Source organism: Alligator mississippiensis, chromosome 2, assembly GCF_030867095.1.
Source record: "Alligator mississippiensis isolate rAllMis1 chromosome 2, rAllMis1, whole genome shotgun sequence".
Lineage (NCBI taxonomy): Eukaryota > Metazoa > Chordata > Crocodylia > Alligatoridae > Alligator > Alligator mississippiensis.
The window spans coordinates 60,690,607-60,717,561 of NC_081825.1; the positions used below are offsets into that span (position 1 = coordinate 60,690,607).

General features: G+C 45.8%; 1 protein-coding gene across 1 annotated transcript in view; it reads right to left on the reverse strand.

Annotated features, from left to right (window-relative positions):
• Positions 1–15,824: 15,824 nt before the first annotated feature.
• LOC109281590 (hypothetical protein) overlaps positions 15,825–26,955 on the reverse strand; it is a 116,771-nt gene continuing 105,640 nt past the window's right edge. The window contains exons 13-15 of the mRNA XM_059721761.1: positions 26,466–26,525; positions 23,694–23,741; positions 15,825–19,397 (exon numbers count right to left, since the gene is read on the reverse strand). Coding sequence (XP_059577744.1) covers positions 19,170–19,397; positions 23,694–23,741; positions 26,466–26,525 — 336 coding nt within the window. The 3' untranslated portion in view covers positions 15,825–19,169. The remainder of the gene's footprint in view (positions 19,398–23,693; positions 23,742–26,465; positions 26,526–26,955) is intronic.

The following is a 26,955-nucleotide window of genomic DNA, read 5'->3' on the forward strand; positions in this document are numbered from 1 at the left end:
CCCAAAGGAGATTTTTTTTTTTTTTTTTTTTTTGCAGATCTCCCGTACGGTGGCTCAAGCTAAAAATAAAAGTGACTACTAAATATGCTGTCACAGCCCAGCGCACCTACACCAAAGAATCCCAATGATCGGAGTACCAATATCCCTCCAGCAATGGGGAACAATAAATGGCGGCTTCGTTAGACACTACTCGTTAGCTGCCCATCGGTCCGCTCCTAAAGAATGGAGGGCCGCCCCTGCTAACTGGATAATCTCCCCAAGAGCAGAGGCGCCTTTCTGTTACAGATCCAACAACACCGGAGCTTATAATAAAGCCACACCTATAGGACACTACCCTCATTGCCTAACTACTCTAGATTATAGCCCTAATAGCACCAGTGAAATCCTGTTGGATAACATACCCTCTCTCAATTATACAGGATTCACAGTCTACAACTTTTCTAAGAAACCTCATGTTGCTCTCATTGCAAACAGATCAAAATTTTACATTGACTCCAATTTTACTTCTTATAATATATCTCGGTCCAGCAGGATAGCAGCTGAACGTGGTCCGTCCTATACAATACATATCAATCGAAGTGCCGGATATGGCACAACACCTGTCAAGATTTGAGTACCCTTTCTGCCCCAGGCCTTTACTGGCTCTGCGAAAACAGGGCTCATAAAATCTTGCCCTGGAATTGGGTGGGGGCATACACTCTTAGACGTGTTATCCCTGGTTTCAAAATTCATAGTGCAATATATCTGAAACAAATAAAAAATGTCAACCATCACATGAAAAGGGCGGTTAACCCCTTAGCTACCAGAAACACAGGGTTCCATCAATTTATAAAAGCCTTCATACTGTGGCTTAAAATAAAAAAAAAATAAAACTAACCATAATTAACATTTCAGCCACAATAAAAGCTATAAAAAAAAAAAAAATGCCACTGTGGATACAATTCAGGCTCTGTAAGAAGAGATCTCCCAGATCTCACAAATAACTATACAACACCGCATAGCCCTAGATTACCTACTGGTATCCCAGGGAAAAATACGTGCCTTAATAAACTCCATTTGTTGTGTCTATGTCAATCAAAACATGTGAATCAAAACTAACATTCACAAAATCCAAAATCAGTTAAGGGTCTTACATCAAGTGGCCTCAAAAAATACTGACTAGAGTCTAAAAAAAAAAAGTGGTCTTGGCTAACCTCCTGGCTCCCAGATTTTGGGGCCCTTGACAAAAAAATCCTATATAAAATATTGTTTGTCTTGATAGTTCTGATAATGTTTTATGTCTTAGTGCAACTGATCCTCTGCTACATAAAAGCCAACAAAAGAAGCTTTAGCAAGACAAAAAAACCCCACAACAGAGTCTAAAATAATGGTGTTACAAAAGTGTGAGCAGATTAAAAAAAAAAACATAAAAGGCTATATGATAAAATAGAGGGGCTCATGAAAATAAAAGTTTAAGGCTAAAGTGAGACTAAATAGTCTCAAAGGGGGGGAAAACTGAAATCAGAAAAAAATATATGCCTTAAACTTTGATTATTTTAGTTATAAGATGACATAACCGCTTTGTGAAGAATTGCTGGCTCTATATAATAAAACAGGTAAAAAAAAGTGTTTGTTCTTTATAACTCCCCTACAACTGCTTCACTCACCGCGGCCTTAAAGATAGCAAAAAAATATATACAAATCTGATTTCCAGGTGCAAAAAGGAGGTTTATAAACTAACCTCGCCTCCCCCATTAGTTCCCATCCTGATTACAGCAAAAAAATAATAAAATAATATTATAGCCGCTTTTCATGCTAATTTCACTATATGATCAGGTGAGTTATAAACAACTGTTAAAAAGTATATAAGCCTCCTGATTTTGCTCTTGGGGGGGGGGGGGGGGGGACCCCTTCCAAGTGCTTGGGAAATCCATGTCACTTTAAAATCCCCCCTACAGCTGTAGTTTCTTTTAAATAAAAGCTTCTGCTAACCTGACCCAAAAATATGCTGCGTGTGTTTCCACGACAGAAAGAAAGGCTCTGTGACAGTTTGGCTGCCTGAGATGCTGTTAGTGCTACTGTGCAGCAGTGCACTGCTTACCTGTTATTCAAAGTGGTGGATCAGACTGAAGCTGTAAGGGAGGAGGCAGCCTCACTGGGGCACACTCCTGTGTCATGTAGAGGCCCCAGCACCAATGAGGGCACACCTTAACACACACAATCACACATCATAAGTTTTGCTTGTCAGCAGCTTGAGGTGCAGTTTCCCAGAAACCCCTTGAAACAAGGCAGGCTTCATGGCTTAAGCAGGGCCTACCATATCTGCAGTTTTCACCCTGCTGTGCCTTAAGCAAAACTCATGTCACGTGTGTGTGTTATCAGCAACCTGAGGTGCAGGTTTTCCAGAAACCCCTACACCTATCTCCTTGAAACATGGCAGGATTCATGCCCTCAGAAGGGACTACCATCCCAGCCATTTTAATCTGAATCAGCCAAAAAGTGACAAAATTATAGGTATTTCAGTGGTTCTTCATTATAGTTAATGGCTAAATCTCCAAATCGGCATCAAATCTTCCAAAGCCGATTCAGCCAAATCAATTTGGGATGCTGATCCAAATGTCTGAATCATATCATTGTCCTCCGAATCGGCCAAATCTGAAATAAGTTTTCCAAATCAAGTACTTCCCTATTTGCACAGGCCTACTGATCAGTACTGTTTGTTTTCCATTCTTACAGGCTCTTTGCTTATATCTAATATTCTGTGTGAAGATTGGTTCCTTTCCTATAAGCCTTTTCCCTTTGTTTGAAAAACAAATTCCATCTGGAACTTGTTTTTGAAAGTACACAATTCTCCTCTACTTTCAACTCTTTGAGCTCTGCAGTCCTGCTGACTTCACTAACTCCCTTACGTTTGTAGCCATTATGATGAAAAACCTTAATTATAGGCTTATGTTTATTCTTTCATTCATTTAAAATGGATCTACTAGTAATCACTTCATCCAACATTAGTTCATAACCAATTCATTCCTTGCCAAAATTCTCTTGTTGGGTCAGTGAGTGGCAAATAAACTTGTCATCCGTTACATCCAGAAATAATGGAATTTAACATTACTAGAGACATTTTTTCCTCCAGTCCATATATAAGAAATCAATGGAAACATTTATTTCACTTAGTGGACAATTAAAGCAGTCTGAGACTAATTCTGAATACCCAGATTATTAAGAAAGACTATTGCAAGTGATGCATAAGTGCCCCATTATAGAGTCACAGGGAATAAAACTATCATGTTCCTGAAATGGGGGCACTTTTGTGCTCAGAGTGGGTAACAGAATAACTCCTATGCTCACTTCAGGCATCTTAGATAGTCTCAAGCTGAGTTTTCATCATCCACAAGGTGAAACAGAATTCTACCTTTGAAGTCTCCAATAAATGACAGCAACCAGAAGTATTTTTCCCTCTCAAAACATTAGAGATCTCTATCCAACTCTGACCCTGAGCCTGCTATAGGCCCACTCTATGACTGTGTGTCTCCCAGGCACTCCTTTAATTCTGGTCACCTTGCCAAGAAGTCTGTGCTGAAGAGCATCTACCGCTCTAGGCATCCTCCCCTTGCCTGCCCCAAACCAGCTGCCTTTGAGGACATCTATCTCCCCTGCTCTTAGCACTGGGCTACCATTCCCACCTTACTGCAATTTGGCCCTCAGACCACAGCTGCAGAAGGCAGGGAGCCTCACTGGGCTACACAAGATCACACAAGCCTCACATCTACACAAGATGCTAAATGCACAGCAGACTAATTCTTCTGCATATTAGCATGGCAGGCAAAAAATGTGCTAGTGTGCAGTAGAATTAGTCTGCTGTGCATTAGTATCACAAAAAAAGCATGTGTTGGTGCTACTGTACAGTAGCACTGATTGTGGTACATTAAATTTAGTACCTGTTATTACAGATACTAACTTAACGCACCATAATTATAGTGCATTAATGAACATGTAGATGCACCCACTAGCACCCTGTGTAACAGCACCCTCGCTCAGGTACCCCTTCATGGCCTCCTCCTCATGCTACCCCAAACCTCACAGTCTAACACAACCCCCTCACAGCAACAGAAACAAAACACAACTTATCTCCTTGTATACTCCTTCTGAAGAGCTCCTCCTGTTGCAAAAATGTGACTCTGCTTGGGCTTATATGGCCCTTGAATCCCCCTCCAGTCACCTGACCTGGCATCATGACAACAGGACCCATATCACAGAATTATAGAAAATTAGGGTTGGAAGGGATCTCAGGAGGTTATCTAATCAACCCCCTGCTCAAAACGGGACTACCCCCAACTAGATCATCCCAGCCAGAGCTTTATCTAGCTGGGTTTTGAAAACCTCCAAGGATGGAGATTCCACAACCACTCTGGCTAACCTGGTTCCAGTGTTTTACTACCCTCCTACTGAGGAGATTCTTCCTAATATTTAACCTAAGCTTCCCTTGGTCCAGAACTTGAGGCCATTGCTCCTTGTTCTGTCATCTGCCACCACTGACAGAACAGCTCCATCTTTTTTTAAACCACCCTTCAGGCAGTTGAAGGTGTCATGGGATGGGGTCCTTAAGGATGGCCATGTTCTCCTAAGGCCCTTTGACCGTGCCAATTTGGGCCAGATGGGCACCCTCAGTTCTCACCCACCACGTTTTTGATGAAAAACATGAAAATAGGGAGGCTGCCTTTAAGTCCTCTTGGACACGGTTTGATGAACTTACTGAACCCCGTGGGTTCCCAGACCCTTGTGGGTTTTGTTTTGCAATGGGTGTTTCTGGGCACCCTAGCCTTATGGGCTATATGTGTGGCTCCAGCTGCCCCTTTACCACACCCCAAGCCTCACAGATGGTACTGGCATTGTCTTGCCTTGGCCTCGTTGTAATTTGGCCCATTGTCCTCACTGGGCTCTCCGCAGCCCTGTCCCTGTGCCCTCACTGGCGCCCCTTGTCCTCGCTAGGCTCTCTGCATACTTATCTCTGCGCCTTCTCTGGCACCAGGGTCTCTGTGCCCCCCAAATGCCGCACTCTTTCTGGTGCCAGGGTCTTCACTCTGTAGTGGGCCCCAATGAGGCCTCCTCCTTCCCCAAATAGCCTCACCCAAACCACCGGTGTTATAAAACTACAAACAAAACATAAGCCCCTGGGCTATAACTTAACATAGGCTACCAAAGGTGTGCTCTGCCCCTTTACCATTACCTGGAGCAGAGGTTAGTAAGTCCTCTTTCCCTTCCCATTCAAAGAGAGCTCTTTCCCCCTTGGCCACCAGCAGGGAACTACCTCCCTTAGTTTCAGCCTGGGGTTTATATGGGCCCAAGGCCCTGCCCCTTCCTGCCAGCTGACCAGGTACAGGTGCTGACTAATTTCCTCCTTAGGTGGTTGCCATGGCAACCTGCACCTGGGCTCCTGCTTGCCTCTTCGGGCACTCCCCAGGCAGTTCCTGCTCTTCTAGGAGCAGGGCACCATAGTGCCCTGCGACAGAAGGCTGCTATTAAATCCCCTTTCCGTCTTCCTTTCTCCGGATTAAATAAGCCTTGTTTCCTCAGCCTCTTCTCATAAGTCATGTGCCCCAGCCCCCAAACCATTTTTGTTCCCCCCTCCCCCCCACTGGATCTCTCCAATTTGTCCACATCCTTTCTGTGGTGGGGGGCCCAAAACTAGACACAGTACTCCAGATGTGGCCTCACCAGTGCTGAATGGAGGGGAATAACCACTTCCCCTGATCTGCTAGCAGTGCTCCTACCAATGTAGTGCAGTATGCCGTTAGCCTACTTGACAACAAGGGCACACCATTGGCTCATATTCAGCTTACTCCCCACTGTAAACCCTTTTCTGCAGAGCTACTGCTTAGCCAGTTGATCCCCAGCCTGTACCAGTGCATGGGATTGTTCTGTCCTAAGTGCAGGACTTCGTGCTAGTCCTTATTGAACATCATGAGATTTCTTTTGGTCTTGTTCTTCAATTTGTCGAGGACTCTCTGAATTCTAGCCCTACCCTCCTGTGTATTTACTACTCTCCACAACTTGGTGTCATCTGCAAACTTGCTGAGGGTGCACTGTATGCCATCTTCCAGGTCACTGATGAAGATATTGAACAGAATCAGTCCCAGGACTGACCCATGCGGCACTCCACTTTATACTGGCTACCAACTAGACATTGAGCCATTGACTACTACCCTATGAGCCCAATGATCCATGGACTTGCACATGTTTTTTCTAAATAGTCCTAACCTGTTCTTTTGCCACTGTTGGCTGGTCACCTCCTCCCCATATGCTGTCTATTATCCAGAATCAGGAACAAGGCTCTCCTGTTCTGCAGCTCCACTTTCTGTCAGCTGCCTTTCCAAGTCTGCCTTCTGCAACACTGCTCTCTCTTTTTCTTCAGTAGCAAGGGTAGGGGTCCCCTGCTACAGTCTTTCCTTTAAGGGCAGTCCTCAGTTTGTGAATGTCTCCCAGAAAAGGATTGTTGAGTATCCCAGACTTTCCTCATTGTACAACACTTGTAACATCTATTGATCTTCAATATCTTCTCATGCCTTCATTCTACTTCTCTAGGGAATTGAAATTCTACTGAGCATCACCTCAGTCTCCCCTTCTTTGAGCCTCCTCCCTAGTTTGATATAGGGATTCTCAATCCACTCTAACAGGAATCTAGTAGTGTCAATTGTCCCAACATTTAAATGTAGTAAGTGTTTTTTTCTACACTTCAATTAGGGTCCTTTTCAGCCTCAACTATCCTTGTTTTCTGCAAACATCAAAACCCATTGTTCCCTTGATCTTCCTTTTTGCCAGGCTATTAATTCCTCTTAATGAGTCTCCAGTCACATAGACCTACTTTTTACAAGGATTGGTATGAACCCCTAATACTCTCCTTTCTATTCTTTCATCTGCCTACAAACTCCCTTGCCTTTTATTCATGCTCATATTATTGCCTTCATTCCTGCTTGGTTTTCAATCCCTGGCTATTTCTATTGTGTCTTCCTCTCTTGTGGTACTACTTTCTCTACTCTTCTTCCTCACCACTCCATCTTTCCTTTCCTCCCATTTGTCCTTTTCATATTCCAGTTGCTCAAATCTATTTCTTTCTCTAACACGTCTTTTCCTCTTCCCTGCTCTCATGGTCACATGCCTCTATAACAGCACAGTCTTACCCTTTAAGAACAGTCAGTCCTATTGAGGAAGCTCAGCTGTGGGGCATTCAGATCATGAGGGAGTGTCCCAGTGGAAGCTTAAAAACTAAAGGAGAGAGCAGAAGAGGAGCAAACTGTGAGAGATCAGTTGTAAGTTCAAGACAAGCTGTGAGCTGAACAAGCTTACTATTAAGGAGGGCCAAGCTGCTGTGCTGAGGTCAAAGCCAAAGGGTTCTCCTCAAAGAGCCTGGAACAGGGAAGAAGCATTTGGTTTACTTGTGTTTATTTGTTTGTTCATTTGTTTGATGCTCAAAAATGGTTTTAATGAGAGCAGAGTCTGAGGCATTCCATTGGGAGCAGACCCTGCCCACAGAATTCTGCAGGTGTGGCACCCCACTTCCAGGCGTATGCTCTAGGTCATCGTTTGCTGGGTGTCTGCAGATATTGAGCTCAGCGTGCAGCCTCCTTTCTTCTCTCCATCTTCTCTGCAAGCTCCATCAGCTCCAGTTCCTTCTTTAGACCTTGGATTCTCTTCCATCGGTTCTACCACGTAAAACTTCACACATAAATAATTTCAATTAGGTAGCTGAAGAAAAATAAAATGTGTCTTGTAGTCTCCACATCTAGCTGTCCATGTCTTCTCTGTTCTTTGGGTCACCCCCACTGCTGCTTCTTGCTAGCTCCAGCCTTAAAAAGTTGATACCTAAATTGTTTGCTGATATTTCTGTTGTCCCCCCGGGTTGTGGCTACCTGGCTTTTAAACGTTTTTGCCTAGGCTATCCTCCTGCCCCCTTGCAGCAGTGGACTCATCATCAGCAGTGATGAAAGGCAGGGAGCTTCCCTCACACCCTAGCAGGCTTCTGATGTACTCAACATACTTGACACTGTAGCCAAACCACAGGTCCTACAGATCAAAAAAAGTCACTTACCTCAGAGTTTATTACTTAATTACACCAGCTTTTTCCCTCACCGAGGACACATCCCACATAAGCTTCTCGTTCTATTCAGTAAGCCTGGCTTAAGGAGCAGGGGAAAAGCAGTAACACATAGTCTTTTATGCTTCAATCACAGCTAAACAGATAACACTTGAGTGCCCTTTTCCCCCAGGATTAACTTGGAAGAGACCTAGGCTACCTGTCAAATTTCAGGCAACACAGAAAGCAGGGTTCTGTATCTGTCAGAGACTAGTTGTTCAGTGTCTTGTTCTGTCATTTTTCAAATCAACTACACAGCCTAACTTTTGGAATACATGACAATTACATGGCAGGTTGGAATTGTTAATGCCTTTTTATCACTTTGGACGACCTCTTGGCTTATTCATCAGTTGTCCTAAACAAAATTAATCATATGGAAGAGTGCAAGACAAAGCAGTCTGGAAGAGTTGAAGTTAGCTGCATGAAGCCTCGTTTGATATGTATTGCTTACAGTAGAGAAATGAAGGTTTCCTCCCTTCTCCCCTTGATGTGTTTCTGTGATAGCTGTTATACTTTTACACCCCCTTTCTACTTCATACTTAGTAACCACGAATGCCCAATTTATACTGTTCTCTGTATCATTATGGTAATGAGATATATGTGATTTTTATTGCACTGAAGTGTTGTAGATAAGCCCTTCAGGTTAGGCAACATGGCTGTTTCTCTGTGATGTTTCCCAGTGCTATGCATACCTATGGTGTAACATAAATCAAAATTGGTAGAAGCAATTTTCTAATTAAAACAGGATCACAGATCAGTTGGAGTTAGTGTCTTTGCAACTATAAGCTTGAAGTTATAGTGGTATGACACATGATGAGATAGTTAATGAGTTAACTCCTTTAACTTTGTTAGAGATGACAGCATCCATTTATCCCATATGAGAAATAATCCTAATATATACATCTAATGCAGTGACTAATAAATAAGGATCTTGGTTTTCTCTGATAAAAAAATCCCCAGTTTTCAGATTTAAAAAAGTAACCCAAAAACCACATTTTTCCATGATCAAAATTAGAGGTGCATTAATAGAGATTTTTGGGGCCAATACCAATAGCTGATTTTTAAGGAGGCATATCGTTCGATACTGATCTGATTTCTGATACCAGCCCAGCAGCTTGGAGAGCTACCTGCAGCTGGTAAGTTGGGTGTGGTGAAAGGGGAAGAGGGAGGGAAGGATGTGGGGGGGCAGATCAAGGCCCCCATAGTGAGGGAGGAGTCAGGCTGGGGCAGGGGCTGGGGCAAGCACTGCCCAGACGGGACAGGGTGGGTGCAGGATGGAGCCATGTCACATCTGAGGGAGTGAGGGAGGCTCCCATCACTGCACACTGCTCTTCTGGGACCTGCCAGTCTGGCACTCACCCGCTGGTCTGGTGGCTTCCGCCACTGCTCCTGCCATTTATCCAGGAGGGCATGGGGGTCGTGTGCCCCTGGATCTGCATGAGCTCTGGACCAGCGGCTCCTGAACAAGGAGCGCACAGTGGTGGGAACCCCCCTCCCACCCCCAGATTAACTGCAGCTCCATCCCACACCTGCCCTGCCTGGCTAGGCAGCCCTTGCCCCAAGCCCAGCCCCACTCCTCCATCACTGTGAAGGCCTTGATCTGCCCCCTCCACACTCCTTCCCTCCCCCTCCCCTTCCTCCACACCAGACTTACCAGCTGCATGCAGTTCTCTAAGCTACTGGGCTCTGCTCCTCACTGCCTACATGCTGTGCTGCAGCTGCATGCATGCACGAGCATTTATTGGCCATCAGCCACATCAGGCCAATTTCCAATACGATCAGTTTTCTTTTATCAGTGCCGATCCGATATTAGACCAATGTATTGGTGCACCTCTAGTCAAAATGAAACACCACTCTGTGTACACACACACGTATATAAAGTGGTGTTTCATTATCATGGAAAAATGTGGATTTTGGGTTACTTTTTTTAACCTGAAACCTGGGGGGGAGGGAATGGGGGCTAACAGAGAAAACCAGGATCCCTGCAAATAAGATCAGCTCAGAATGCAGTTGTTGGCAGTTACCTCTTCAGTCTCCTTGCTTACACTCTACTTAGTATGTTAAACTATCAGTTGGAAGAGTGTCTTCATCATGTACCACACAGATAAGAAACTCTGAAACTTGCCAAAATTCTTTAGTACATGGCTTTGACACATAAAGGGCCAGATCTTCCAATTTTGATCTCCAAAAATCTCTTCATAAAGAGTGACTCAGAGCTTGGCCAACTTTTAATTGTTGTAATTTCTGCTCACATCATTGACAATTCCACTAACTTTCAACTTTTTTCCCATGGAAAATGCTTCTGTTTCTGCTGTGTTCTCCCTCTGCCTCCATAGCAATCACACATATAACGACAGAACCATCCATTTCCCAGCAAAGTGCACTTGTTCTGCAGCCAGAACTCTGTTCCACTCTCTCTGATTGATAAGGTGTTTCAATAATATTTTTACAATAGTGCAGACATTGGGAACAAAGTTAATCATTTCTGATCACAGAAAACTTCTAGTTTTCAGTGCAGCATTTCTAATCAAGTTCTGATTTAAAATGTTCTAGGCTTGAGTAAACCAGATTCACCTCAGGTTATGTTGCCACCTGGGTCCAACTGTGCAGTTGTTACTATGCAGTCATTTAACTGCATAGTAACTAGAGGGGAGCATAGACTGCATAGTAACTGGAGGGGAACAGGAAGGGGAGGGGGGTTACCAGTAGCTGCGCCCTGCCACAGCCACAGCTGCCACTGCCGCTGTGACCACCACCGCGGTCATGGGCCTTGGCCCTGGCCCCAGCCCAAAGCGGGGGGGGGGGAGGGGAAAGAGTGGGGAGGAATGGCCTCAGCCTTGGGCCAAAGGGGAGGGGGGAAATGGCCCAGGCCCCAGCCCCAGCCTGAAACAGAGGGTGGGGAGGGAGGCTGGGAGTGGCTCAGGCTCAGGCCCTGGCCCAAAGGGGATGGGGGATACAACTCAGGCCCAGGCCCAGGCCCCGGCCCTGGCCTCGGCCCCGGCCCAAAGTGGCAGGGGGACGGGGCCAAATGCAGGCCTCTTTCCCTGCCCACCACCCCACCCTGGTCATTCTTGATAGGCAATTTGCTAGTAGTAAAATAACGTGCATCCAGTAAAAGCAAATAACCAGATTCACCCAGAAACTAGTTACTAACAAAATGACATCTGAGGATCTTAAGAATCAAATAGACTTTTAAAATTCATATGATAAAACTAATACCACTGTGGATTTTCCCGATTAAGAGCACATGTTATCAATAGGAAACATTATAAGGCCCTCTTCTCAACTAATAGCAGATTAAATAGATCTAAAAGGGAAACGACATCTCAAAGATACCTCTTTTCCTGGTTTTCTTTCCATAAAAATATCCACTAAACCAAATGAGTAAAAGGAGTTTTCATGACCCAGTTGTTAAATCATATATAATTATAATACAGAAATAAAAGATCTTTAAGGTCATGGAGTTTATATTGCCTTCTACCTAGTCAAATCAAAGTAACTAGCAGACAGCAGTGAATGTAATCTGACAAAGCTCTTGCATAGTAGGCAAGAAGAGGCGTACCCATTTTACAGATAAGGAAACTGAAGTTTGAGGATACGGTATGTAGCAGACCAGGTATGTAGCAGACCAGGACTGATATTTGGGTCTCATAGCTCTCAAATCCTGTTCTGTCTCTACTAGCAGCATATCTCTTCAGGCAAGTACAGTGCAGTCTGCTTAAATGTTCTCAGCCAAGGAGCAGGTATAAATTCAAGATCCAAACCAGCCTCAGCTTCTAAAAATCTTCTACTTACTGACATTATGCCTCTCGTACACCTGGCTAATGTCCTTAAGGTTGAAATGGTAGCACCTAGCACAAAAGTTACCAGGTTGTGTTTTTTTTGTCTTATTTAGTTTGCATCATCTGTGAGGCAATTACTAATTGAAGAAATAAACCTTCAGTTATGATTGGCTCACCTTTCACCTGTTCAGTCTGCAAGTATCTGGAACTTGGAGCTTTCAAATTGTCATGTTTGGACCAACCATTTGGAAGACAATGACTAGGTTCCTCTTGCATATGACCTCTACTTAAAATATTTATATTTCATACACAATATGAAAGAATATTAATAATGAATATTAAATATTAATGAATGATGTGTATTAATACTGCTTAATGGTATCTTATACTTCACAACTTTCATGTACTGTACAGATCCACTCAGGCATTTGGGCACCTACCTGCCAGTGAAATCCATGTGTATAAAGCACTTAAATAGTTCTCACAAATCTAAGGCGAATAAGTATGATTACTTGTTATTTTACAGTGGGGAATCTGAGGAGGAGGAGAAAAACTATTCACCCAAAGAAACAGTAGAAGAGTCAGCGTTAGAGTTAGGATGTAGAAACCTCGAATTGTATGTACACCCCTTCCACCAGGCTGCCTCTCTAAAGTAGCAGGCAAACTTATACTTTCCTATCTGAGGTGCCTGGTTCTTACAATGGGGTACATACACATTCCTGCAATCTCTTGAAAACAGAAAGTATATGTAAGATTAAGCATTCCTTTCTGCTTTGTTTTACTGCCCATAAAATCTCTATAATTGAACATGTAGTAATTCATTAATAATTTCAGTTATACATAATTTATTCTTAATTTAACAGTTAGCTCTCTAGACAAAATTCATATTTAAATTTGTATTAAACTTGTATTTTAAAATTGTCGTGTATTAATTTGTTGAGAAGATGTGCTATACTCATAAAGCATGAAATCAGATTTATCCTAATAACTCCACACTGAATCTACAATACATATTTGAATATAGGCTATACAGGCACATGGCTTTAAAAAAAAATGGTCATATAGAAGTTGTGTCCATATGCAGCATTATTAAACTTTAGGGTGCAACATCTAAATCCTATTTCAGCCTGTTCTAATGGATTTTTCATAGAAAATTGAGAGTTTGGTTTCAGATTATGTACCCAACAGCTGAAGTAGAAAACTGGGTTTCTCAGCAGTCTCTCACAAAAATGACCTTCTGTATTAGTTTGACATAATGCAAAAGAAGGGAATGCAAGAGTTGTATTCATTTCCTAAGGGAAAATGCAGGAAAACCAGGAAGTAAACACTGTCTACACATGCAGCAACAAGAGTTCTTAATGGAAGGACAAGTGCAACAAGAGTAAAGAGTCCTTAATGGAAGGCCTCAACACACAAGCTAATCTGCACGTATAGAACCCAGTGTTCACGTAGAACCGCACAGACTGAAGGATCAAGACCTGTGATGTTCAAGTATTTCTTGTCAGAAGGCCCACTGCCTGGAATCAGACTTTATATTCCCTAGACACAACTAGCTTCATATTCAGCCATGCACTGACTGGTAGTATCAAACTTGAGCAGAACTAACACTGAATCAAGCCTGGGGATCAACTGACAAATGTTAAGACTGAATATCAACACTCAGAAGTGGATGATATGAGTACGAGAGTGAAAATGAATGACTATTTGCAATATCCCCCATGATAGGGCTGTTGACAGGAGCATCTATCCTTTAATATAGATATTCAATAGAAAGTGCCTGAACTAAAGCCCGCCACAAAGACAAACCTATCTATTCAATTCAATGGGCTTTCAGTTAGGCCCAATTTTTCATTGCCTGTCCAGTACAGCTTTAATCCTTTTACTTTCTAAGCATAACATTTCCTGATTAAATTTCTTCTTCCCTTACTCTCATCCCTATTGTTAGGCAGGCAAAACTATTCTTTTCAAAGCATAATAATCAATGAGTGGACCTGATCTTATAGCCCTATTTGATGTGAGTACCTCTGCTGACACCAATAGAAATATTTCTGTAAATGAGGGTTGTAGGACTGACTGTATATGGGTCTATTTCTGCATCTCATAACCTCCCTGGGAACATGAGCAGACTCTTCTATAATAAAATGCATGCTCTGCATTAACATGCGATAGTGTATCTGTAGTATATAGTATTACCTAGGAGCCCTAGTCATGTGCTAGGTCAGGGTAGGCAACGTTTTTGGCTGGAGTGCCAAAAAACCCCACAATACCTACCTTGTAAGGTGCTGGAGTGCTGGCATGTCAGAAAAACAAAACTGGGGCAGGGGGTACATGGCAGGATGCACTGCATATTAATATAGTTAATAATCATAAATGTGTTTTTTTTTTACAGTAAATACCAGGTTTTCTAAAAATTGTAAACCTGATGACAATCAGTGAAACTTCATATACTACCTTTGTTGTGGTGTATTCTATTCTTTGTTAAGCATGTTGTAATGAGAGAGAAAAAAAGAGAGAAAGAGAGCAAGAGGAGAAGAGAAGAGAAGAGAAGAGAAGAGAAGAGAAGAGAAGAGAAAGGGTGTGTCACTCGCTGCCCACATCTCCCACCACTACCGCCTGCAGCTTGGGCCTGCTGGTCCAGGGAGTGTCCAGCACAGGGAGGCAGTGATATCCCTGCAACAGCTCCCAGGGCCAGGGCGCTCAGGCCTCCTTAGCAATCCTAGAGCAGGGGGAGCCCAGGCCTAGGGCTTGGAGGCAGGGTTTGGCCAAGGCCTGAGCAGACAGATGCCCCATCCAACTCAGGCAGGGGCAGCACTGGGGCACTGAGCACTGGGACCAGGGCTAGATGGGGTGGGGAGAAGCAGGCGTGGGGGGAGGTGCCACAGGCAGACCAGCCCGGGGCCCTTGGGAGGGCAGCAGCCAGAAGAGAACGGGGACAGGGTGGGAAGTGGGGCTGCCTCAGGGCTCCAAAGACTCAGGCCATGACAGGCAGGCAGGGGCACCCAGTGGCACCGGAGGTGGGGCCCAGCCTGGCCTGCACAGCTCTGAGGGGATGGGCTGCAGCCACCCTGCCCGCCTGGCCGGGGCAGGACACTGGGCTTAGGGGGCTCCCAGCCCTGGGCTTGGCCTACCTGCATGCCAGGCACAGTGCAAACAAGCTAGAGTCACCCCTGGTGCAAGAGCCTGGTCTCAGGGGCTGGCCGCAAGACCCCCCGTGCCCCATGAACAATTGCTGTGGGCAGCACTTGGGGCTGAGCTGGCCATGAGCCTCCAGTGCAGTGGCCCTCCACAGCCTGGGACCTGGCCTTACCCACCCACAGCTCTGCTCCAGGGGCTGGGCCGGGCCAGGCCGGGCTGGAGGGCATAGTCCAGGGACAAGGGATATCAGCCAAATGTAGAAAGTGTCCCTGCCTGTGATCTCCTGACTCTACCCCTGGTGCCTGCTGCAGTGCTGGGACCTGTGGCTACTCTGGAGAGCCTGGAGCAGCAACTTAAAAAAAAATTATTTTTTTTTCCAAAACTATTTCTTCACACACCTCCTAGCTTTCCAAGGAAAATGTCTTTGCATACCATTATTTGTCACACACGCCAGGAGTCACCTGTCCCTGTGCTAGTTGCTGTATGAACATACAAAGTCCCTGCTCAGGTCTGCCATTCTGTACTGTACTCAGCTCTTCTAGTCTAATTGAAATGGTGAGGCAGGGGGAGAAATCACAGGGGCTGGTGGTGAGTGAAAGCACACCTACTCCATAAACAATTCTTCTGGAATTGCAGCTACACATTGACATGAAGGATTTAGAAGTTTATTTACAATAATGAGCTGATCTCCTCTCTGATATTTTCAGTGTATTTCCTTTCAACAAATGTCCTTCCCTTCATGTTTTCTAAGTCAGGAAACTGCTTAATAGTATTACAGTGAAACAAACATCAGTATGTGACAGTCAATTATTTTATTGGTTGGAGATAAAATTGAAAGAAAAACAAGATTACGTTTGCATACAAGCCTTTGTACTTTTTATGCATGGTAGTAATTTTGACTTAATCATTACAGAGAAAAACTGCAACAAAAATTGTTAACAGTGAGTTTCCAGATGGAAATAATTACTCACTGGGGAATGCCTCATGGAAGCATAATAAAAACCAGAAACTCAACAATGCTAGACAGTCCACAACACTTAGTCAAATGGATAGTACATACAGCGCACTGTTGTAGGAAACCTTGGGGTAGTAGTAGTCTGAGATCCATAGCTTCGGGGCTTCTTTCCAGAGGAAAGCCAATATTTTCCTACAGAGCCAGAGGAAGCAGGCAGCCCAAATTTCCACATTGCTCGGGGAAAGAAATGTTACTCAGAGTATCAATGTTCAGCTACAAAACTTTCTAACTGTTGGTTTTAAGAGTAGCCGAAGAGCAGGGAAGGGGAGCAGTGGAACATTTTCTAGTTGAGTAATTTCTTTTTTCTAAGTTTAAGATATGTGTGATGCTCTGCAATTCCATGATTGTATAGTAATGGTGAAATATATCTTACATTTTGATTAAGCCTATCTTTACAAAACAACTTCTGAGGTGACATTAATGGATCCATTTGAAGTGAACTGGTCAATACATAAGGAATGGCACCATATACATGGCTTTTCTATTGTTACTGCTGACAGTAAACTCCTGTGTGAGAGGATCAAGAGGGCCAAGATTGCACCTGATTCAGAGGTCAAGGTCAGGAAGAACTTCTTAAAAGCCCTTCTTGTTCCCTCCCGATGAGGTACAAGAACTATTAGTTCTTCCCATGAGACCCACGAGTGTCTTGAAATCAAGCCAAAACATGTCTTTCCTGCTACCACTAGCCCTAAAATTCCAAGAATCGCTTGTCGTATTCTCTGTGCATAATACTGATTTTTTAAAAAGTCATGTGGTTTTGTGTGTGCATGTATGTGTGTGTGCATGCACGCACACAAGAGTGAGGGCATGGGGAATTCATTATGGCCACTTTCCCAAATTTACTGGGGAAGGTGGTTTTGATCCCATTGCTGAAGCTCTCATCTCCATGTCTTCCTGTCCCAGTTCTCCAAATAATCCTGCTGCCTCAGCTCCATGTACAGTGGCGATGCGTAAGGGGTGCATGGGGGTGCATGTGCACCCCTTGAGAGTGCTGGTGCACCCCCTGACTGGTTGTGCTCACTGCTTAGGTGATCGGCAAGGGGGGGGGGGGCAGGTGGAAGTGCTGGTGCCCAACCTGCAAGCACCGGTGCCCACCCTGCAAGCGCCGGCCGATCTCTGCAGCCGATCCCAGAAGCAGCTGCAGCCACTCCTGGAAGCGGCTGCAGCGATTGGCCGTTGCGGGATCAGCCACAGGGGGACCCCCACCCTGGCCAGCAGGACTGACTAAGGTGGCACCAGTCGCCCATGCCCATATTAATTCTGCCCCAAGTGGTCTATACCCACAATGTCCACATCTGCCCAACACCTTGTTCATCATGTCCTGAGCCTCATCCCCTACTCCTCCCAGGGTTCTCTACCCACCTTCCCCGTGCACAGCAAGGGGCACAGGAAAGCTCTTCATACCCCTTTGTTTCCTTCTCTCACTTCTAGGATGTGTGGACCACTATAGAAGTTCCTTACACCTTTCTGTCCTTTCTCAAGCCAGATATTTCAGAGAGGTAGAGGGGAGAGGAGACATCCCCACTGTTCACAAGAAAGGATGAGGGAACTTAGCTGCTTCCAACTGCTGGGCTCTTTCTCTTCCCTCTTTTCCATTACCCTCCCGGCATGGTGGTCAGATTGCTGACAGTAGGCCTGTGCGAGTCGGCAGCAATCTGATCTGGCTTCGGATCCAGCCGCTTCATATGGCAGTGATCCAATCCAGAGCTCCGGACCGGGTTTCCACCTTGATCTGGCCAAAGCGGCTTCGAAGCTTCGGAGCCATCTTGGAGATCCGGCCATAGGGTATAATGGGGGAATCAATGAAATATCTATAACTCTGTTGTTCTTTGTCTGATTTGGATGAAACTTGCAGGGATGGTAGCTTCTGCTGAGAGCATGAAACCTACCTTGTTTCAAGAAGATCGGTGCAGGGGTTTGGGGGGAACTGTACCCCAAATTCTTGAAAGTCAAACTCATGTCACAGCTGTGTGTTACATCACAGGGGGCTGAAAACTGCAGGAGTGGTAGCTCTTACTGAGGCCACAAAGCCTGCCAAGTTTCAAGAAGATCGGTGGTGGAGTTTGGGGGGGAACTGCACCTCAAGCTGTGGACAAGCAAAACTCGTGACATGGGTGACCCTGTATGTGTTAAGTCGCAGCGGGTTGAAAGCTGCAGGGATGGTGGCCCCTGCTGTGGCCACAAAGCCTGCTGGCTGTTGAGGAGATTGGTGCAGGGGTGTTCTGGGGCCCTGCACCCCTAGCTGCTGACAGACAAAACTCATGCCATGGGTGCTTGTCTATGTGTTACAACACGGGGGGGGGGGGGGGGGTGTCAAAACTGCAGGGCTGGTAGCAGTCAAAGAATAGCTAGGAGCCTGACACTTAAGAAAAAAAGCTGTGAAGCAAATATATGCGACTAGCCTTTGATCTTGGAGCAACTCCCACTATATTCTTAGTTACTCTCAAGATCAGATCAATTGATCTCGGAAACAATCACAGCTATATACAATGGAACAAGCTTGATTTAAAGGCATGTAGCACGTATGCATTATCCTAGATAATTTCCCATTAGCATACAACAAGGCTGTCCAACTCCTAAGCAGTCGGGAGCTGCAGGCCTTATGGTCTACACTAGCAGAGGCCGCACACCATAGGAGTTGCACTAGCAGGGGCCACGGACCTCCTTAGTCTGCACCTCACACACAAGGGCAGACATTGTCTCATGCTGCTGCACTGTGCCCAGGCAATTGAATGCTTCCCCTCGCAGCTGCACTTAGTGTGTGGTTGGGCATTCCCACACCTTGGTGCCCTGCTGGCACTCCTCCCTCACCTGCAGCAAACTGCAGATCTCCCTGTGGCACCAGGCTGCACAGGTGCTCCAGGCTGATGGCTTCCTTAGCATCACAGGCTGCGTGGCACGGTGCCATGTCATGGAACTGGCAGACAGTGGAAGCTAAGGGTGGGAGAAGGAGCCCCAATCTCCAGCTGCTGCTGTAGCCATAGGCTGGGTGGGAGCCCAGGGGCCATATGCTTACCCTTCATGAGCTAGACTGTCAATTGGCCAGCCCTGGCATAAAGCATCATTATCTAATTTTTTAAAGGAAGAAATACCAAGCCATAAATTAATCAACTACAATCAGCCGCCTTTAAAAAGAAAAATGAGCTGAAGTTGGTCTAGTGCATCTCTTGATCTGCTCTCCCACAACTCCAGCCTTGTAAGTGCTCCAAGCCTGCTGCCTGGTGTAACTCTCTCTAATCATCTTCTCAGTGGGAGAGGTGCTCACCCGCTCGAGAGCTGCTCTCTTGGATTTGTCAGGTGCTTTCTCAAGAAAAATTTTTTGGGGAATGAAAATGCAGTCTGCTCCTTCACTGATCTATAGGAGATAAAAAAAACAACAGAGAATAACTACATGCTGATTTTTAAACAGTACAAAACCCTCATATTGTACTGTTATCTCTTCTTATAACCATAATATAAGTTATCAATTCCAAAGAGTTTATGAATGCATATTCATTTGTTACTAGAGGTGCACCAATACATCAGACCACATTGTATCAGCACTGATAACAGGAAAATTGACATTATCAGCAATCGGCTTTTTTTGGCTGATGTGGCCAATAATGTTGCCGATAAATGCTGCATGCACAACTGCAGCCGCGGCATGCACGCAGCCAGGAGTACAGCCTGGCACTGTGGAGAGCAGCATCCAGCCGGTAAGTCTGCGGGGAGAAAAGGGTGGTGGGGGAGGGAAAGGGCAGATTGAGGCCCCCGTGGTAAGGGAGGAAGTGGGGCTGGGGCAGGGCCCAGGACAGAGCCATAAGCAGCTTGTCCATGGGGTGTGGGGCACTCCTGCTGCTGCAGGCACCCCTGGGGGAGGTATGGGGGCATGTGTGCCCCGCCAGGTCTACGTGCGGGGTGAGAGCAAGCTACTGTTGTGCACTTGGGCCAGTGCTGTGTTTGGGGTTGGTGGAGGAAGCAATGAGAGGGAGGGCTATGTGTTGGGCTACAGCCACCCCAAAATTTGCTGTAGCGCCCCCTCCCCCCCAGTGCTGTTGTTGCTCACCCCAACAGTGCAGGCCTGGCCCAACCCCAGCACTGGGAAGAGCCCAGTGCAGCCCCATCCCCAAGCATGCAGCAGCAGCCTGCTCTCACCCCATGCACAATCTGGGGGACACATGCCCCCCCATACCTCTCCTGGGGGTGCGCACAGTGGTGGGAGTTGCACCCCCTGGATGAGCTGTTCATGGCTCCATCCTGCATCCCACTCCATCCTAGTTGGGCAGCGCCTGCCCCAGTCCCAGCCCCACTCTCTCCCTCACCCTGGGGGCCTCGATCTTCCCCCCATGCCCCTTCCACTCCACCCCATCCCTTACTCCCAACAGACTTATCAGCTGGACGCTACTCTCCAAGCTGCCAGGCTTGCATTTTGGCAATCAGATTGGTATCAGCCAATATGACTCATTAATAATTGGCCATTAGTATCGGCCAAAAAAAATCTTTATTGGTGCACCCCTATTTGTTACAATGTGTTCAGAAGATATCTTGTAGATCAGGTTAAGAATTCTTTTAAAACAGGTACAGAGAATCAATAAAGCCAATATGCAAAAGCTATCCATCCACTTTCTGTTATGCTTCTGTAGACAACAGACAAAAATGGTAAAAAATACTATCATCCAAAATAAAACCTTTTCTTCATCTAGAAAATGTTGGGCTTATTTTGATCTTAAATTTAATAGTCTTTGAGTTCACATTTATCAATTTAAAGACAGTTTTAACAAAGATGAAATGAGATTACTTTTTGGCCACAGTGACGTTGACTGAGTTAGAGAAATTGCTTAGATTTATAAAGACAGAGAGATTATATAGATTATTTCTTTCCTGTGAGTATTCAGGCCATGCCAGTTTTGCTGAGCAAAGTTATGTGGGACTAAATGTAGGCCTAATAACAGAAAATGACTGCAATGTTCATTATGGAGAAAATATTATCCCACAAAAACAAATACCATATTTACCATGTGTATTAATAACATATTGTTTATCAAAGTTCCATATTAAATTTTAACTAAGGTTCACCTGCACTGTAATAAGGAAGTGTGAGTAACATACGTAGACATACCCAAGCTGAGATAAACATGGGACACCTCTGACTGATCTCTGATTTTTGGTTGAAACATGCAGATTTGTCAGAGTTCCTATGAATACATTTCAGTGACTATTTTTATGCAATACAGATACCTTTCAAAACCTGCTTATCAGGCAAGTTTCACCAGTTTCACTGCTGCTGATGAGTGGTGGGCAGCAGTGAAACTGCAATCTCAATTGCAGTTGGCTGTTGCCAGGATTTCCATTTAAAAGACACCTGTGCTTGAGTTTCTGAAATAACATATTGTGGGATTTCAGTTTGGCATTTTGTCCTAATATGGAACAACAAATAAGTATGGCAGCATAAAACAAATCTGTTCTTAATATAAAAACTGTACCAAGTCCAGATTTTGGTCCAGCTTCAAATTGTGTGCATTTATAGATATATTTTAAAAACTATTAAGCTATTGAAATGATAATGATGTTTTTAAGAAGCCAGTGAACAACCGTGCTTGATCTGCTGCTATAATTCAAGTTCTAATTCTGCACTGTGGATCATTAGCTTTCTCTACTAACATCTATTTACACTTTGGCTAAGTACAGACATTCAAAAATCCCGGGCCTGAATTGATTCAATCTTTGCAGGTTAGTTTAACCTGGGTAGATAGAAACAAGAAGCAAGTGAATAGACATTCACTTTTGAATCCAGAAATGCCTGCAGTGACTCAGGCCAGAAGCTGGAGGGTGGTAGAGCAGCCCTTCCTTCCCTTCAGCAGTGACCAGAAGGTTGGAGGGAAGCAGAGCTGGGGGGAGGGGACGTAGCCAGACCCTGGCCAGCTGCTGAGTATGATTGGGAGCAGTATAAACCCCACCCTAGCCTGCAGGGACCCCAGCCAGGCTGTGCCAGCTTTTCCCCTCTGCTTGCCGCTTGAGCGGCAGGGGATGTGGCCAGATGGTTGCCTGAGCATTGCCTCAGGTGAAGTGGGGGAGAGAGGGGAATTAAATGCCCCTTGTCTCCTCTCTCCCACCAGCATGGGACCCCAGCTGGGGTTTGCCTGGCTTTCCCCTCTGCTCGCCACTCGAGCAGCCATCTGGGGTCCCGTGCCAGTGGGAAATGGGAGGCAGGGGGGTTTAATCCCCCTGCCACCCCCCACTTTGCCTGAGGCACAGTCTGGGCCACCATTTGGCCACACACCCTGCTGCTTGAGTGGTGAGCAAGGTGAAAGCTGGACAGACCCCGGCTCGGGTCCCATGCCAGTGGGGGGGGGAGGATTAAGCTCCCCTTCCCTGCCTGACCCTGATCACACCAGCGGGGGCCTGGCCATGCCCTCTGCTCTCCGCTGCAGTAGGGAGTGGGGGGCTGCGGGGGGCAGAAGGGTGGCAGCCCTTGCCACACAGGCCCAGGCTGGGGTCTTGTGGACCATGGAGGGGGTTTAAAACCCACTCCCTCTCCTCTGCCTGACCCTGCTGGCCCACACCCCAACCCCTCCACTCCAGCGGGGAAAAGTCTGGCAGGGGCTGCTTCACTTCCACCAGGCAAACCAGGCTGCATCCCCAGCTGGGTTTCCCACCCTCACTCCCTCACCAACCAAAAAGGCAGCAAAATATAATAAAGGCATTTCATAAAAGAGCAACATAAATGGAGCAGATTTTGATATTACCCCAGATTTTAAGTAATCACAGAATTTGGATTTTGGGTGTGGGTTAATTTCAGATTGGGGCAGATGTTAGTGGACACTGATCAAGAAAATTCTTTCCTGGTTTATTTTCTGTTACCAAGAAAATGAGAGGGTTTCTCTCCCCACTCCACTTCTTTTAGGAAGTTAGTGATAGTGATGCAGAAGTAACAGGCAACTTATAAGCTATGTTCAGGAATACACTGGAAAAGAAAAGTGCTTATAGGTAACCGCAAGCCACAACTTTTTCTATTCCAGTGATTCTCAACCAGGGTGCCAGAGCACACTGGGGTGCCTTGAGATCCTTTCAAGGGTGTACAAATCTAACAAAGGGAGTCTTGAGTCTAAAAAGGTTGAGAACCTCTGGTCTATTCAGTGACAAGTGGGAAGAAGCACTGGTGTCAGCAGTTTCCTCTTTTCCATTCATTGGGCCATACCTTTCTGTACTTCTCTCTTGCATGTCTGCACGGTCGGACAAGAGAGGAAAGCCAGCAGCAAAGCCTGCAGAATATATCAGTGCATGTGCATTTCCTACTGATTGTCTTTTCTTCTAGTTTTCAGGTTCACTCCTCTTACCAAAACACAGCGAGGAAGCTGTCAGAGCAGGATGCGCAGGCTAGGAACAAGTCCTAATGGATGACTGGAAATTACTGTACAAACTTAACTGTAAAAAAGGCTTCTGAAAAAGGCTATTTCTTGCCAATTATTTTGATCATCAATATAGGCTCAACCTAAAATGTAGTTATGGAAGTTCAAAATTTTAACATTTGTCTAAATAAAAATGTTCCGTATTCGGGAGAAATGCTTTTGTTCCCCTTCTAAATAATAACTTAGTTGATTAACACTTCATAAAAATGTAAATGAAAAGAAAATAAGTTTTAGCATCTTCCCTATCAAACAAATCTTCTTACCAAGCTGAACTTCAGGCCACAAAATTTGTCCATTGTTTCAGCCAAGCCCTATAATAGTAAAAGAAATATGTCTTAGAAAAATTAGTAAGGTTCTCTATAGAGCTGTACTCCTACACTTTTTCTAAGTAGAAAACACTGGAGTTTAGTACAAGCTTGAGCCAAGTAATCCTCTCTGTGATAGAATGGCTGCTCTGCTACCGTGTGACATTTCAATTTTTAAAATGATTCTCCCTCTCCTTGGTAATAAAGGAAGGGTTGGTCACCCCTTTTAGAAAAACGATGGGATACATTCTTACGTATATTTTTGTGTATGAAATATATACTTCACCTTACACAAACACTTAGTGTGCTTAAGTCAGGGGTGGGCAAAATACAGCCCATGATCCAGATGCGGCCCACGAGGCCATTCTATCTGGCCCGTGGGGCCCCTAAAAAAATGTAGAAAATTAATATTTCTCTGTCCTTGGTTCCTATCAAAAATGACAGGAACCAAGGGCAGTAGGACCCAGGGGAAGCCCGGCAGGTTCCCACAACAGTGGGGCCTGCCTGGCCCCGCTCCCCAGGCAGAAGCCCCAGCCATGGTTTCTGGGCTGGGACCACGTGGCTGCCCCGGCACGGGAAGCTCAGGTAAGTGGGGGCGGGGGGACCCCGGGCAGGGAAGGAGCGCAGGTGGGGGAAGTGGCCCCTCCCTGCCCCACGCCCCGTGCCCCACGCTGCAGCTGCTTGCAGCCTGCGTGGGGCTGCCTGTACCCGCTCTGGACAGTCCCACGTGGGCTACAAGCGCCTGCAGGGCAGGGTGGGGGAGGGGCCGCTTCCCTCCCCCCGCACTCAGTTTTTCCTTGGGCTCCTTCCCTGCACAGAGAAAAGCAGCCCCTCGCCCTGCCCCCCCATGCCTGGTGCCCCACGCTGCAGGCACTCGCAGCCCATGTGGGACTGTTTGGAGCAGGCACAGGCAGCCCCAGGCAGGTTGCGAGCAGCTGCAGTGTGGAATACTGGGCATGGGGCAGGGAGGGGCTGCTTTCTCCCCCCCCACTCAGCACCACCTTGTAACCCAGCCCCACTGTCAGGCTGGAAGTGGGGCAGGCTACAAGCTGATGCTGAGCATGGGGAAAAGTGGCCCCTTGCCCGCCCCATGGCCAGTGCCCTTCACTGCAGCCACCTGCAGCCCACATGAAGCTGCCTGTGCCTTCTCCAGACAGCCCCGCATGGGCTGTGAACAGCTGCAGCAGGGAGTGCTGGCCATGAGGCGAGCGAGGCGCCACTTTTCCCCATGCTCAGCACCAGCTTCTTCCCTGCTGGAGAGCAGGGGGTTGGGGCTGAGCACTGCCCCCCCCCCCGCCTGTACTGCGGGGATGGGGGGCACTGGGTGTGAGTGAGCAGGGAGCCAGTGGGAGCACAGGGCCTGCACCAGTGTCCTGGGGCCAGTGCTGGTGGGGCCCAGATCAGGGTGGCAGGAGCGCGGGGTCCCAGCTGGCAGGGGCTCTATGGAGCTGGGCCAGCTCCCCCCTCCCTGCTAATGCAGCCCAGCCCAGTTCTACAGACCCTTGTTAGCCTGTGCCCTGCTCTGGGCCCCACCGGTGCTGGCCCTGGGACATTGGTCCCAAGACATTGGGACGTTGGTCCCACGATGGTGACCAGGGGGTGGGGCAAGTCAAGGGGTGGGGCACCTGTCACGGGGTGGGGCTACCCATGTGGCCCTCGACAGCCTGCCAAAATTGGATAAGCGGCCCTGCACCCAAAATAATTGCCCGCCCCTGGCTTAAGTCCTGGTGACTTAAATGGGACTACCCATGTGTTGAAAGCTCAGCACAAATATAAGTACTTTGCTGATTCAGGACTTATTTATCTTGTATGCAAAAAAGTCATAGTTATGAATGATCTGTAGAACAACAGGAAAAGAACCACTAAAAATATTTTAACTAGCCCAAAACCACACTTTTAGTAATAATCTCATTCATTTTAAAATAATCATAACACAAATTAACTCATTTTGGGGTTCTGGGAGGGAGACAGGGCATTATCAACACCTAAACACTATTTTTCATACATCACTATATTCCATGAATAGGATAAATTTGCACCCAGTCCTGGAGTGCAGGGGCTTTCCCTGGGATCTCTGAGCATAGACTAGCCAGTATAGTCCCTTCACTTCCCTAAACACTATGCAAGTGCTGGCTCTCAGTGCAAGCTTCCCCAAAGCATGTACAAAAAAAATGATGTGATGTCCACAGCACTGCCATTCAGTCTGCCACTGATGCTTCCCTCCTGGCTGTATTCAGTAATACACACTTAACAGGCCAGTTGTAGCTAAACAGAAAGTTCTTTTGACCTTCAAAACTTTAGAAAATAGATACTGTTTGATCACAGGGATGAAGCTTACCACCAGCTCTTGAAAGCTGGAATTTTATAGCACCATGGACAGAAATGTATGGGAGAGGCATACACTTCTCACCTTGTTTCAGTTTTGCTCACAACATGTGAAGTGCAGAATCAATTTAAAACATTTGTTCATTTAAGTTTTAAGGTATTTTTGCAGATATTTTGCTAGCACATTCACTGATCTTTCTAGTACACGCAGTACAAACTTTTAAATTATTGATGGGAGAAGAGCTCAGAATAAAGGTTTAAAGATTAAACATGAGCTAGGAATCAAGATTAATTGGATCTGTTCCCAGTTCTACAACTTATTAATTGCAGGGCACTAGAACATTTGCAACTTTTCTTTTTAAAGACACACATATATGCACAAAGGACTTAGTCACAAGAACTCACAAAACTGCCCTCTTGTTCCAGAGCCCAGGTCTTCAGGAACAGAGGAGCTGATGAAGCTACCTGCAAAGAAGAGAGTGCCTGAAAAATTGATTAGCATTATCTAGAAAGAGGTAAACTGAAAGTGAAATAGGAATATATTTGACCAAAGCATATAGTTCATTATAGGTCTTTGTACACAAATGATGATTCGACAGCACATAGTCTCCAGAGGCTGTTGCTGAAATGAGCTGCTACATTCATCATTGATGCAGGGGTACTTCTATATCCGTATTTGAAATAGATGGCATATTTAAACAATGTGGACCAAATCCTCTGATGGTGTAAGTCATTATAAACATGTTAACTTCAGCAGATCAATGCTGATTTACATCATCTGATGATCACATCCTGTATCTAGAGTGACTGAATGGTTCACACTAGCACATCCCTTTCTTGTACAAATGATGATATAAAACTAAGAACACTGTAGGCATATTTACAATTATACCAG